This window comes from Carettochelys insculpta, chromosome 21 (assembly GCF_033958435.1).
Source record: "Carettochelys insculpta isolate YL-2023 chromosome 21, ASM3395843v1, whole genome shotgun sequence".
Lineage (NCBI taxonomy): Eukaryota > Metazoa > Chordata > Testudines > Carettochelyidae > Carettochelys > Carettochelys insculpta.
In genome coordinates, this window is record NC_134157.1 from 6918601 (window position 1) to 6930774 (window position 12174).

Below are 12174 nucleotides of genomic sequence, written 5' to 3' on the forward strand. Positions count from 1 at the left end.
GTTGGTGTCCTTCAAGGTGGTCCTAAATATATCCTTCATCGTCTCTCTACCATCGTTGATGTTTTAGATTAGCTTGCTTTTTTGCTGAATTTCTGATGCTGGAAACCTCTCTGGCCAATGAATTCTGAACATCTCCTGCAGAAATTTAGCTTGGAATGAGTTCATCATCTTATAAATTTTGGTTGCAGATTTCCTTGTCTGCTCCATAAAGGAGGACAAACATGGTGCCAATATTAAAAATCCATATTTCTGTGTCAGTGCCAATTAGGCTACTTTTTTCCAAATCTTTTCAAGTTTATGGAAGTGTTCTGCTACTTTTTATATTCATTGCTTGAGCCTAGCATGGTGTCACCATCTTTGAAGCTCTCACTCTCTAGATTGGTGAAATGACTTATTTCTTTTTCCAGTCTAATGGTTGCTTTTGGAACGTTGGTAGCCATATATTTTGTCTTCTCTTTGTTGAGGAGCAAACCAACTTGTTTTGCTCTATCTGCCAAACTTGGATCTTTTCGTCCCTTAAGTGCTGTGTTGAACTGAATAGTCAAACGATATCCAATTGTGCTTTATCATTTGCCCATAAAATTTTTGGTTGTCTTTAACAGTTAGTTTCCTTGTGACATAATCTGTGAGAAATGCAAATAATATTGAGGACAAAATACACCCTTTTCATTTCCAGTTGTCACTGCAGGCTGTTGGCTGAGAGCAGTCAAAGATGGTGACAATCTGCATTATTTTAATATTTTAATTATTTTTTCTCTGGTTTTCTGTAGTACGCCCACTTTTCCAAAGTCTATGTTTGAGGTCAAAAGACTCTTGGAAATCTATACTAAACTTACACCACAGTGGCTGCTTGCCATTCCACGCTCTGTTCTATAATATGTCTGAGAACAGCAGTACAGTGTGCTCATGATCTTAATGGTCTAAAACAGGGGTGACCGATCTGTGTCTCTTGAACCCCATGCGGCCCTTTGAGCAATGAAATGTGGCTCCTACTTGGAGCAGTCTTCTGGGAGTGCCATCTGCTGTTCTGTTCATGCGCCCCAGTGCTAGGCAGGAGAAGCGTGCGGTGGTGGTTCTGGTGAATCCCAGGCATTGGCCTAGAGCCAGGGTGGGGGAGTATGGCAGTGCCTGGCTCTGGAGGAAGTGTGGGGGATTGGCTTAGAGCAGGGGAGGGTCTTGGGGTGCCTGGCTCTGGGGGATTGGGTTAAAGTGAGGCGGGGTCTGGCTCTGGGGGACAGGAGGGGAATTGGGTTAGAGGTGGGGGGCTGGGCGTTACTGGTTCCAGTGGAGAGGGAGGGCACTGAGCCATGTAGTATGTATTTATTTTATCTATATATCTATCTGTAGATAGGTATGTAGATACATAAATTTAAATATATACTACGTGGCTCTTTGCACTCTATTCACAGCTATTTTAGCTCTTACTCTCTAACTAATTGGACTTCTCTGGGCTAATACCTGCTTGCTCCTCTTCAGGTTGAAGAAGCAGCTTGTTTCTAGATCAAGACCTAAACAGGGTTCAAAAAAGAGCTAGATAAGTTCATGGAGGTTAGGTCCATCAAAGGCTATTAGCCGGGATGGGAAGGAATGGTGTCCCTGGCCTCTGTTTGTCAGAGGTTGGAAATGGACAACAGGAGAGGAACTGCTTTGGGGATTACCTGTTCTGTTCACTCCCTCTGGGGCACTGGGGTTGGGCCTCTGTCAGCAGACAGAATACTGGGCTAGATGGACCTTTGGTCTGACCCAGTATGGCCATTCTTAAGTCCTCAGGTGCTTAATGCGTGCCTGGAGGATTTTGCACATGCCTTTCTTCTAGGCTGATGGAAGAATGTGATTTCTTTCCAGTTATTACAGTGGGTAAGGACACCTTTATTTGGCAATTTTGCTGCAGGACCTCTCTTCCGCTGGGGTGGATTCTTCGTTCCATTTCCTGCCTAGAAACACACAGTATGGCGAGCTGTTTCATAAGGCACTCGAAGCAGCTCTCCAGTAACGTTATCCTCTCCAGCTGCTCTCCCATTTTTGAGTTCTCTAATGACTTTTCCTAACTCATCTTCATTCTAATGTCTCCTACATTAGTGCCAAGTTCTAGTGGTAGGTCTTCATAACATATTTCTAGTAATTCACCTGACCTGAGTCACCCAGCAGTAAATACATTTCCAAGAGACGGTCAGTCCCCTTTCCATGTTCCTTCTCATATGTTAAACCGCACCAGAAACCCACTGCCTTTAGGCGGTGCACATTGGCCTAATCTGACAATTGGAACGCTCCAAAGAGAAATGTCCAAAGAACTCATTTCCCTATTCTTAGTTCCTCTTTGAACAAAATTAATAACAAGTTTCAGCTGTGGGAGATAAGACTATTATAGAGGAGTCGTACAGAGGGGCCATCTCTAAGTATGTCTACGTCATTTATTCTCCATGATTGTTTCAGTATTTATTTATTTTGGTTCTAGGAACTTAGCTGATGTCCCACAAGATCGTTTCACAAAGACTCTCCAAAACTGCCATCCACTGCTGATGTCTTTGGGGCACTGCCACCCTGAGCTGGCGGGGACCTGGAAATTTAGCAACAACTAGTTCTGAAGCCCCTTTTCAATCTAATGGTCTGTCTAATCTTCCATGCCTAGCTGATTGCAGCTCTGCCCAATGACTTTGCAATGCAAGGGAATGCCAAATGTTGATTGATACACATTGTTCCGGTGAGCTAAGAAACAATGCCTGAAACCAAAGGGAATGCAGTCTAAGAAATCATCCCATCCTCTGAAGGATCTAGGGGTACAACTGTAATAAAGACAAAGCCATACATTGCCCAGTTCCCATCTCAACCCTGACGAATGCTTTGTTTACAGTTCTAGCATGACTCACCTGAGTCCCTGAAGAATCTTCCATTACTGAGAGCCCAAGGTGAGCTTGCTGCATGATCGAAGATGGACAAACTATGAGGCGTCTCTTAGGTTTGCACAATATCACAATCCCCCTGTTTGTTCAGTCCAATCTTTACTATGTTCTGTTACGGCATCACCAAAGAATCTCGCCACCATTGCGGTAGGCTCTACATTAAACATTTAGCAAAAGCCCTCAAAGAGTTTACCATTTAAACAGGCAGAAGGCAGGAGAAGAACAAGAAGGATGGAGGAGAAAAGGCTTACCCAAGACACAGGCAGAATCAGGGAAAGAATGCAGCTATTTGATTTTCAGGCCAGTGCTCTGTCCCCTGGACCTTGCAGCCTCTCGGTGCTAAACTGTTTTCTACCACACTTCCTGAGGGTGCATTGCAGAAGGCAGTGCCTATGCTGAGGCTGCTGAATCTCATTCCTTTCTCACTCTGTGTATAGTGATAGACATTTAATTTCAGGGAGACACGTGTGCACCTTGCCTGTTACTGGTGGGTTCCTTGCTAACTCCCACAGTCACGTGTTTAATCTTGGTAAAAGGTAACAGCTCTACAGTTTTCTAGTTGCCCTTGAAATGAACCCTGACCTTCATCATGCTGCCTCATCAATATACTTCAGTCCTGCACTGGTGAGGCCACCTGTAGGTACGAAACAGATGCACAGTTTCACTGGCCCAGTCAGTCCTTGGCATCTGCTGAGACTGGCTACCAGGTAGCCAAGAAGCACTCAGCATGGTGGCAGGAATTTGAGCAATTTGGACATTGGTCTACTAATGAGACCACTGTGGGCCTGATCTGTGGAATGAGCACCCATAACTGCTTCAATATTGAGGATTTTGGCCAATGACCATCAAACCCGAGATGCCAAGTGGGAAGGTTCATATCCCACTGCAAATGCCTGTCAACTGGTTCCCCTTTTCTTCAGCTTCCACTCACCCCTCACATGCCCCCTCCCCCTGTGTTGTCTGGAATCTGGAATGGAGGCGTCCCAGACAAGAGAGGGTGGTGGTTTTGTTTTTTTTTAAATAAATCCTCTCAGTAACTAGGGTAAAGAATCAAACAAAACCCTCTTGAACTATGTCCAGAAATGAGAGGAGGCCTGCAGAAGGCCATATCCACTTGCATCTCCATCAACCATTCTGCTTAGCTTCGTGGCTTTCTCAGACAAGATTGGTGCTAGCCTGGAACCACCTTTCAAGAAAAGAATTCCTCTCAGAATGGCTTCCAGCTTTCATTATACATGCTGTAGCTACTTTTGTCTCCATAGATGCTGAGATGCCTCCTTCACAGCCCTGCTTAGTTTACCTCAGTACCAACCCTGATATATTCCCACCAAAAGATCAGTGTGTGGGAAAGTGCTTGCTCTTCTTGCAGTGTCTTTGATCCCATGCATGCAAGAGTTCTCTGACAATCAGAGGGATGGTGTGGGATGCCATCTATGGCCTGAAGAGTTTAGAGCAGGGGTCAGCCACCTTTCAGAGGGAGATTGCTGAGATTGGACCTTTTGACCTCTATGTACAGTCTGAGTGCCGGTGATACTTTTTAAAGTCGCTACTAGTCCTGCTTACAACAGCTTCATTAATAAATACGTTAAGAGGTAGAGTCTTGCCACGTAGGTGGTGCTTGGCAGCATTAGCTCGTCGTTTGTTAAGCCGCAGGTGGCATGGCTTTGAGCCAGCTCACACTGCATGGAGGAAGAGGGGCAGGGCTGAGCTCTCTTGTGTGCCAATGAAAATGGTCTCACATGCCACTCTTGGCATGTGTGCTGGGGGCTGCTGACCCCTGACGTAGAGGATAGTGAATGAATGCTGTGTTTATTTGTATTTCTGACTGGCAAGTGATCAGCCGCATATCACTGTAAACTGAGGACCCTTAGGCAGATTTAGCTTTGTCCACAATACCAAGGGACTGCTGCCAAGGGTGGTAGCCTGCCCTCATGGTGCCTTCCCTGGGAGTTGCTGTGCCCAGGGTACATCTGCTGTCACACATGCTCTTTATCTGGCTGTGAAACAGATGTGTTTCAGCTTTATCGACTTCTTGAAAGCAGACAGACTGTGCCTCTCAAGGCTCTCTCCTCTGGAATACCCTACCTAGGAGTCTCTTGCAGCCCTAAAGCTGTGATCTTAAATTGTGTTTCAGACTTTTTAGGTGAGAGACCACTCCGGCTGCAAGAGAAGAGGCCCCTCGCTGGGAGAGCAAAAGCCTGGTACCTGTTCTGAATTTTACACTCAGATCTCATTCATGCAAAGCTCTCATTGATCTTGGCAAGAGTTTGGCTGAAGTGGGACCTCAGGATTTATCTCCTTGGAATTTGTATGGCCAGGAAGTTGCACAGTAGTTGCAAATGCTTGTCGGTTTCAGAAAAAAAATATAAAAAGACTCTTGCTGTAATATTAATTAATTGCACGTTGTATCTCCATCACTCGTTTCTTCATGGCAGCTCAAAATACTTTGCAGTGAGGATTAAGCATTGGATCCCCTCCACAGGGGGTAGAGAATGCTGTGTCCTCATGAGAGGAGCAGAATTTTCTTCTTAGAGGAAACCTTTCCTCAAACTTACCTTCAAAAGCTCCTCTCCCTTGTGTTAGGTATTTGCTGTCTCACATTGGGCTTGGTTCCCTATCCAGCAGGTTCTTTTACTGATCTCTATTTGGGGCTGACCTGGCATCGTGATGCCGGGTGATGATGTGGCAGTGCTATACGGTGAGGTGAGGGGTTAGCAGGATTTATCAGCTCGGTTCCAGAGAAAAGAAGTTCAGCTGTAACAAAGGCACAGCTCCATGCGCAGCAAGCTGATCGTTCTAGGGTCCAGTCACCCTGATGGAAAACAAGTGTCTTGTTAGCATTCAACCTCTTCCCCAGTCCCCCTTTCTATTCTCTTTCAGGGCCCAACTCCTTATGTATGCCCCACTACATTATAAACAGGGGTCACAGGGCAGTAGAGGAGCTGGGTCACAATCTGAACCAGAGTTTCACCAACTTTTGCATGGCCCCTTTTGGAGATGGAACATTTTTGGGGACAGGAACCATCACATGCTACTTGTAGAGCACCCAAAGTCAGAGAGCCCTAAGGTGATTATCTAGGAACCATCCTATTTTAAATAATAGTAACAACAATAATAATACTCCATTATAATGATCACAGGGCTTGCCTCATGTCAGGCAATGGTGCTGTCGTGCCAGGCAGCTGGTCTGTATAACCTAGAATCTTTTCCAGAACTTGATTAACTGTATATCATGCTCACCATCTCCATCTGGTGCAGTTCTGTGCATTAGGGTGGACTGGAAGGCGATGGCGGGCATCATTCCTTCCTCATCTCAGCTCCTGAACTTTCCAGTATTTGCTCCTCCCTGAGCTCGTATTTCCCATGGTTTGACGAATCCAGAAACCCACAGCAAAATGCAATTGAAAGTTTTTGTGTGGTTTTATGTGGCTGAGAGCTGAAGTACCACAATAGCTACTGGGTGCAAAGTGGCTGGAAAGGCTCATGGACCTTCTAGCAAACCTGGTTTGGAATTTAGGCTCTATGTCTGGGTGAGTTTCCATTAGCGCTGACTGTATATTGGACAGCATTATTGCTAAGCAGAAGGACTGGTCAGCTTTGATTCTGATGATTTTTTCCTTTCAAGTGAAAAATAATGTGTTAGTTTTTTGTTGCTGTTGTTTTCTAATTTTGTATTTTCCTACATGCAAATTATTCAGGTACTGGCACAGAGCATACATTTATGAAATCTGCGGATGATACCAAGCTAGGAGAAGTCTCAAGCACTTTGCAGGATAGGATTAAAATTCAAAATGAGCTGGACAAACTTGAGAAACGTTCCAAAGTAAATAGGATTAAATTTAATACACACAAATACCAATTGCTCCTCTTAAGAAGGAACAGTCAGTTGCACACACATGAAACACGTATCAAAACAAAAAGCAGTCAAGTAGCACTTTAAAGACGAGCAAAATAATTTATTAGGTGAGCTTTCGTGGGACAGACCCACTTCTTCAGACCATAGCCAGTCTGGCTATGGTCTGAAGAAGTGGGTCTGTCCCACGAAAGCTCACCTAATAAATTATTTTGCTCGTCTTTAAAGTGCTACTTGACTGCTTTTTGTTTTGATAGTGTATAGACTAGCACGACTCCCTCTCTGTTTCTATGAAACAAGTACTGCGGAAAGGGGTCTGGAGGTCATAATGGACCACAAGCTAAATATGAGCCAACAGGGTGATACTGTTGTAAAAACATGAATATCATTCTGGGATGTATTAGCAGTAGTGTTGTAAGCAACACGGGAGACATAAATTTGCTCTACCGCGTGCTAAAAGGCCTTATGTGTAGTATTGGGTTTTTGTCCAATTCTGGTGCCAAATTTTTGGAAAGACGTGCACAAATTAGAGAAGGTCCAGAGAAGAGCAACCAAAATGATTAGAAGTCCAAAAAACATGGTCTATCAGGAAAGATTTAAAAAAAAATGGGTTTGTTTAATCTGGAGACAAGAAGGCTGAGGGGGACATGATAACAGTATTCAAGTACATAAAAGGTTGTGATGTGGAGGAAGAAAAATATTTTCTTTAAACTGTGAGGCTAGAACAAGAAGCAATCGACTTAAACTGCAGCAAGATAAGTTTAGGTTGAACATTAGGAAAAACTTCCTAACTGTGAGGGTAGTTAAGCACTGGAATAACTTGCCTAAGGAGGTTATGAATCTCCATCATTGGCGATTTTAAAGAGAAGGTTAGACAACCTCCTGCCAGGGATGGTCTAGGTTACTTAGACCTATCATGGCTGTAGGGGACTGTACTAGATCAGTGTTTCTTAAAATTTTTGAGACCACAGAATGCCAAACAATAATATTTGTAGGCAGACCACCTATGAGAATTTTCTTTTAAAAGTTGTTGTCAGACAAAAAAAAAACAGAGAAACAGCAACATATACAGCAAAAACAAAATAGTCATTTAATCACGTATCATAGCAATGAAGTAACACTGTATCTGGTTTTAAAAATGGAAAATATGTGCTATCAGCATATGATATCAAAGAAGTGTCAGATGCTTGTGGCACACCTGCGAGTAGTTCATGGAACACCAGTGTTCTGTGAAACGTAATTTAATAAACATTGGACTAGATGTTCTTTTGAGGTTCTGTACTGTCTTCTGCGTCTATATTTCTATGATTTTTTCCCCTCATCTGACTGGTGTTTTCCCTTGTGTCTCCCTGAAAAAAAGAGGCAGGGAAGGAAGAAAATAAGGGAGACAAAGGGGAAACAGCAATTGAAAATCTTTGTTTCCTCAAAGACCAAAAATATTTGCTTTTTACTTTATTGAAAAAAATCTGCAAATTGAAACAAAAAAAACGTTCCTTTCATTGGAAACATTTCTCTTAAAAATACTTTCCCATATGTCATCCAGCCTCGCCAAACATTAGTGTGAAAATGTCATGGTAGTCTTTATCTTCCTTACCTTCTCTTGTCCTGCCATCCCAGCTGGGTCCCACCCGACCTGCACTGTGAGCAGCAGCGTTTATTTTGGCTGCTGTGTCACTCGGTGTGGCCAGAGAATATGTTTGATTGACCCAAATTAATTTGGCGCTTGTTTTTTTCCTCCCTGCCCTTCCCCATCCCCTAAACAGAAACAACTGAGCTCGGTACCAAGAAGGAACTCAAGTCCATGCCGTTCTTCACCTACCTCTCAGGCCTGCTGACAGCTCAGAGGCTCTCGGACGACCAGCCGATCTCAGGCGTGGAGATCCAATGCGAAGACAAGGGTCGCTGCCCCTCCACCTGCCATTTGTGTCGGCACCTGGGCAAGGAGCAGCTCAGCCCAGCTCCGGTGCTGCTGGAGATTAACCGGGTGGTGCCCCTGTACACTCTGATACAGGACAACGACACGAGGGAGGTGAGTGAGGCGGTGATGAAGGCTGCTCTGAAAACTCTTCACTTCTCTTCTCCCTGGCCATCTGTCTATCCCGCCTGGCAGCTCTTTGGGGAAGATCTTTGTGTTTTGTGTATTGTGTTTTGACAGCCTTGAGCCCAACAGGGCCCTGGTTCGTGACTAGGTACCACCCCGAAAAAAACAGTACCTCCCTTGATCCTGTCCTAGTGGCCCCAGTATCTGAGCACTTAACCAAAATTGTCCCTTCCAGGCCCAGACATGGCTTAGTTTTCACATTTCTCAAGCATCCTGGAAGCATTCCCCGACCCTTCCCCACTCGCTTCTTTTCTTGTGAATCTCTCTCCCCCTCCTGCTCCTCTTTCGGGATCCGGATTGTTCTCCCCTGAGATGCCAAGCAGGCAATACGCAGGCGTGCACCTGCATTTGTGCCCTCCTATCCTTCTTCTGTGGTCAAAACAAGCTCCAGGGCCTTCCCAAGGATTCAGCCCAGCAGGAAAATGGCTGCCTTTTATGTAGGTTCAGGACCTGAGGTGGCAGCCCTCAGATGGGCCTGGTGAATCTCAGTGCCCTGGGCTGTTGGAAATTACAGCCCTGCTCTTGCCTCAGGAAGGGAGCCTGGGAAACAGACCCCTGGGATTCACCCAACCAGCCACTGGAGGTCACTGTTACTCTAACAGGTGCAGGGGACACCAGGCTCAGCCTCTGGCAGAGGTTTCTCTCCTGTCTTGCTCTCTGCAATGCCTGCAGGAACATAAATGTTAATCAGATGTAGATGTATTTGTTGGTTTCCTGGTCCCAACCCTCCCCCTCCCCTTGCTCACCCACCCCAAAACGACAGACCTGTTTAAAGTCACTCGTTAGCGCCGAGCCTGCACTTGATTAAGGGGCTCGGAGGAGGCAGCGCGCGGCAGCTGTGGGTGGGACGAGGGGAGCTGCAGACCTGGAAACAATCCCAGCCTCGAGCAGAGGTGTGACCACCTAGTGTGACTCCCCCACGCTCTCCCACAGTGGGCAGAGCACCCTTCCCTTCTCCTGGGCTTGTCCATTTGTCTCCCGGCCCCTTGCTCCCCTTCTCCACCCTTATCTGCCTGACCCTCCTCTCTGTGGAGCCATTTCTCACTCCGCTCCTGTTCTCCCTTTGCGCTGTCCTTTTCTGTCCCTCACCACCCTCAGTCTGGCCCTCAGCCTCCCTCTTTGCAACTACTGCTGCCTCTCTTTCCGTCCTCTGCTTTTGTCCACCCATGGAAAGAGCCTGCGCTCCTGTGGCGGAGGCTCCTCATTCTCTTCTGGGCCCTGCATTGGCTCTGCCAGCCTAATTCTGACTTCTAAAGCTGGAAGGATTGGGAAGCAGGCTTTGAGCTGGCAGTCCCAGCTGGGCCTGGAGACCGCAGACTGGCAGACCTCGTGGCCCTGACACAGCCCTGGGCTTTGCAGGCACCAAGTACTTCTCCTCAGCCTTTCCGGTGAGGGAGCTTAGAAGATGAATTTTGCTGGCCCTTGGTGTCTTAGTGATTTCTGTGCATCTAGCACCAGCACCATCCCATCGCTAGCCCTCTCCTCCCAAGGGACAGAAGGGAGCTATCTGCAGCTTCCCTCTTGCAGCCAGCTCCCAGCATAACCCAACAAGACAAAGTCGCTGGAGAGCTGCTGGTCTTACTCCTCACGGCAGGTGGGGCTGCCTGCTCTACAGGCAGGGTGTGGGGCAGCAAGAGAGGGAGGGCCGCCAAAGGCCAAGGTGGATCCAGGAGGGCTTTGCGAGCCAGCAGGTGGCGTGCGTGCATCGGGGGAGAATAGCCGAGAGGCAGTTTGTGCGGTGGGGTAGGCTGGAGGTTATTGGGTTGGGGCACTGGGGCAGGGTAGCTCCCTCGCGATGCCCTGCAGTACGTCAGCTTGTTCTGGGGGTGGGGAATGGGTTCGCCAGCAGCAAGGGGTTAACGGAGGGGGGAAACGAACACAATCAAGAGACCCAGCCGGCCTGAAGAGCTGCTGCCGCTACTGCTCACCCGCCAGGAAGTTGGACAGCTTCTCCACCCCTCCCTTCCTCAGGCGCTGGCGTATGCAAGGGGGCAGGGTGACCTTCCAGTCTCCTCATCTCCCTGTCCCCCGGAGAGTACCCCAACGCCCGTCTTTCAGCCGCCAGCATGATGCAGCTGCCCCCTCCCCACCGCCTCCTCCCTCTCGGTGCCCAGAGTTCAGCTCTCCCTCTTCCCAGGCTCCGAGCAGCCGTGATGGTCCCACGTGTCCTGCCCTGGAAGGGCCTCTGGCTTGGCTTGCAAGTTGGCCGCGGGCTGCATTTCCCTCCCTCGGTCCCTCCCTCCCTGCGTCCCGCTGAAGAGAGACTGTCCCACCGGCCGCAGCTGGAACTGAGCCCCTCATTGTGCTTTCTGCTGAGGCCCTGAAAACACCAACCGCCGTTCGACAGAGATGTAGATTAATGCACGTGGGCTCCTCCCTGCACCTGCTCGGTCTGCGCACCCCCGAAGGGAGCTTGGCTCTGCAGGCGGGGCTTCCAGGCATGTGCCTGCAAACGGGAGGGAGAAGGAGTCTTCCCTCCCTTCCCCCAGCACTTCCTGCTTTGGCAGCTGTGCCGGGCCAATGGGGGAGCTCGGATCCGAGTGGGCCGTTGTGTTGCACCCATGCATCCAGTGCCAGAGTGGAGGGGAAGTCTGTGCTGAGAGCCGCCGGCCGCAGCGTCTCAGAGGCAGAGGGATGCTGGAGAAGGTCCAGGAAGTGGTAGATGTGGATGGGGTTCAGCTGAGTCCCTGTTATGTCCCAGACGGTGACCGTGTGTCATCATTGCACCACACCAGTAACCCGGCCTCAGCCTCCTTTCTCCAACTGGAGTCTCACGCCTGCTTTCGTTACAGTCCCCACTTATCCACCCACAGTCCTGCTCAGGGCCCTGTTTTTGTCTGGGAGGACGCAGAGAATTCACTCCTTTTGTCTTTCCCACCCATCCCTCCACAGTTTGTCCTGTCTTTTGCTGTCCATCTCTCTCTCTCTCTCTCTGTCTCTCACTCACTCAACATTTCCTACTTTCTTCTGTTCCATTCCTTCCCCCTTTCTCTCCTTCTCCTTTATTAAACATCTGCACGCTCCTCTGGTCTGCCCTCCCTTCTCTCCTCATTCCTTCCTTTCATTCTTCTCTTTCTCTCTTCCTCACCACCTTTGGCTTCAGTCTCTTTTGACAGCTCGTTCCTGCCTTCGCTCTGTATCCTGGCTGGTAGTGACGGCTCCTTTTGTCTTCTCAATCAATCAGTCTTAATTCCCAGCAGCCAGCCGTGAGCCCCGGTAGGAAGTCACCATTGCTCCTTTGGGAAACTGAGCCAGGTTTCTCAGTACCAGGCTCGGGAGTGAGCCAAGATGTTCGCTGCAGGGGTCTTTCAGCAGCCTTG

General features: G+C 48.0%; 1 protein-coding gene across 2 annotated transcripts in view; it reads left to right on the forward strand.

Moving 5' to 3' along the window:
* The window catches only part of ASTN2 (astrotactin 2), a 708908-nt gene that overhangs the window by 509017 nt on the left and 187717 nt on the right, over positions 1–12174 (forward strand). For both annotated transcript variants that reach the window (XM_075015031.1, XM_075015030.1), the window contains one exon: positions 8517–8782. In XM_075015031.1, coding sequence (XP_074871132.1) covers positions 8517–8782 — 266 coding nt within the window. The remainder of the gene's footprint in view (positions 1–8516; positions 8783–12174) is intronic.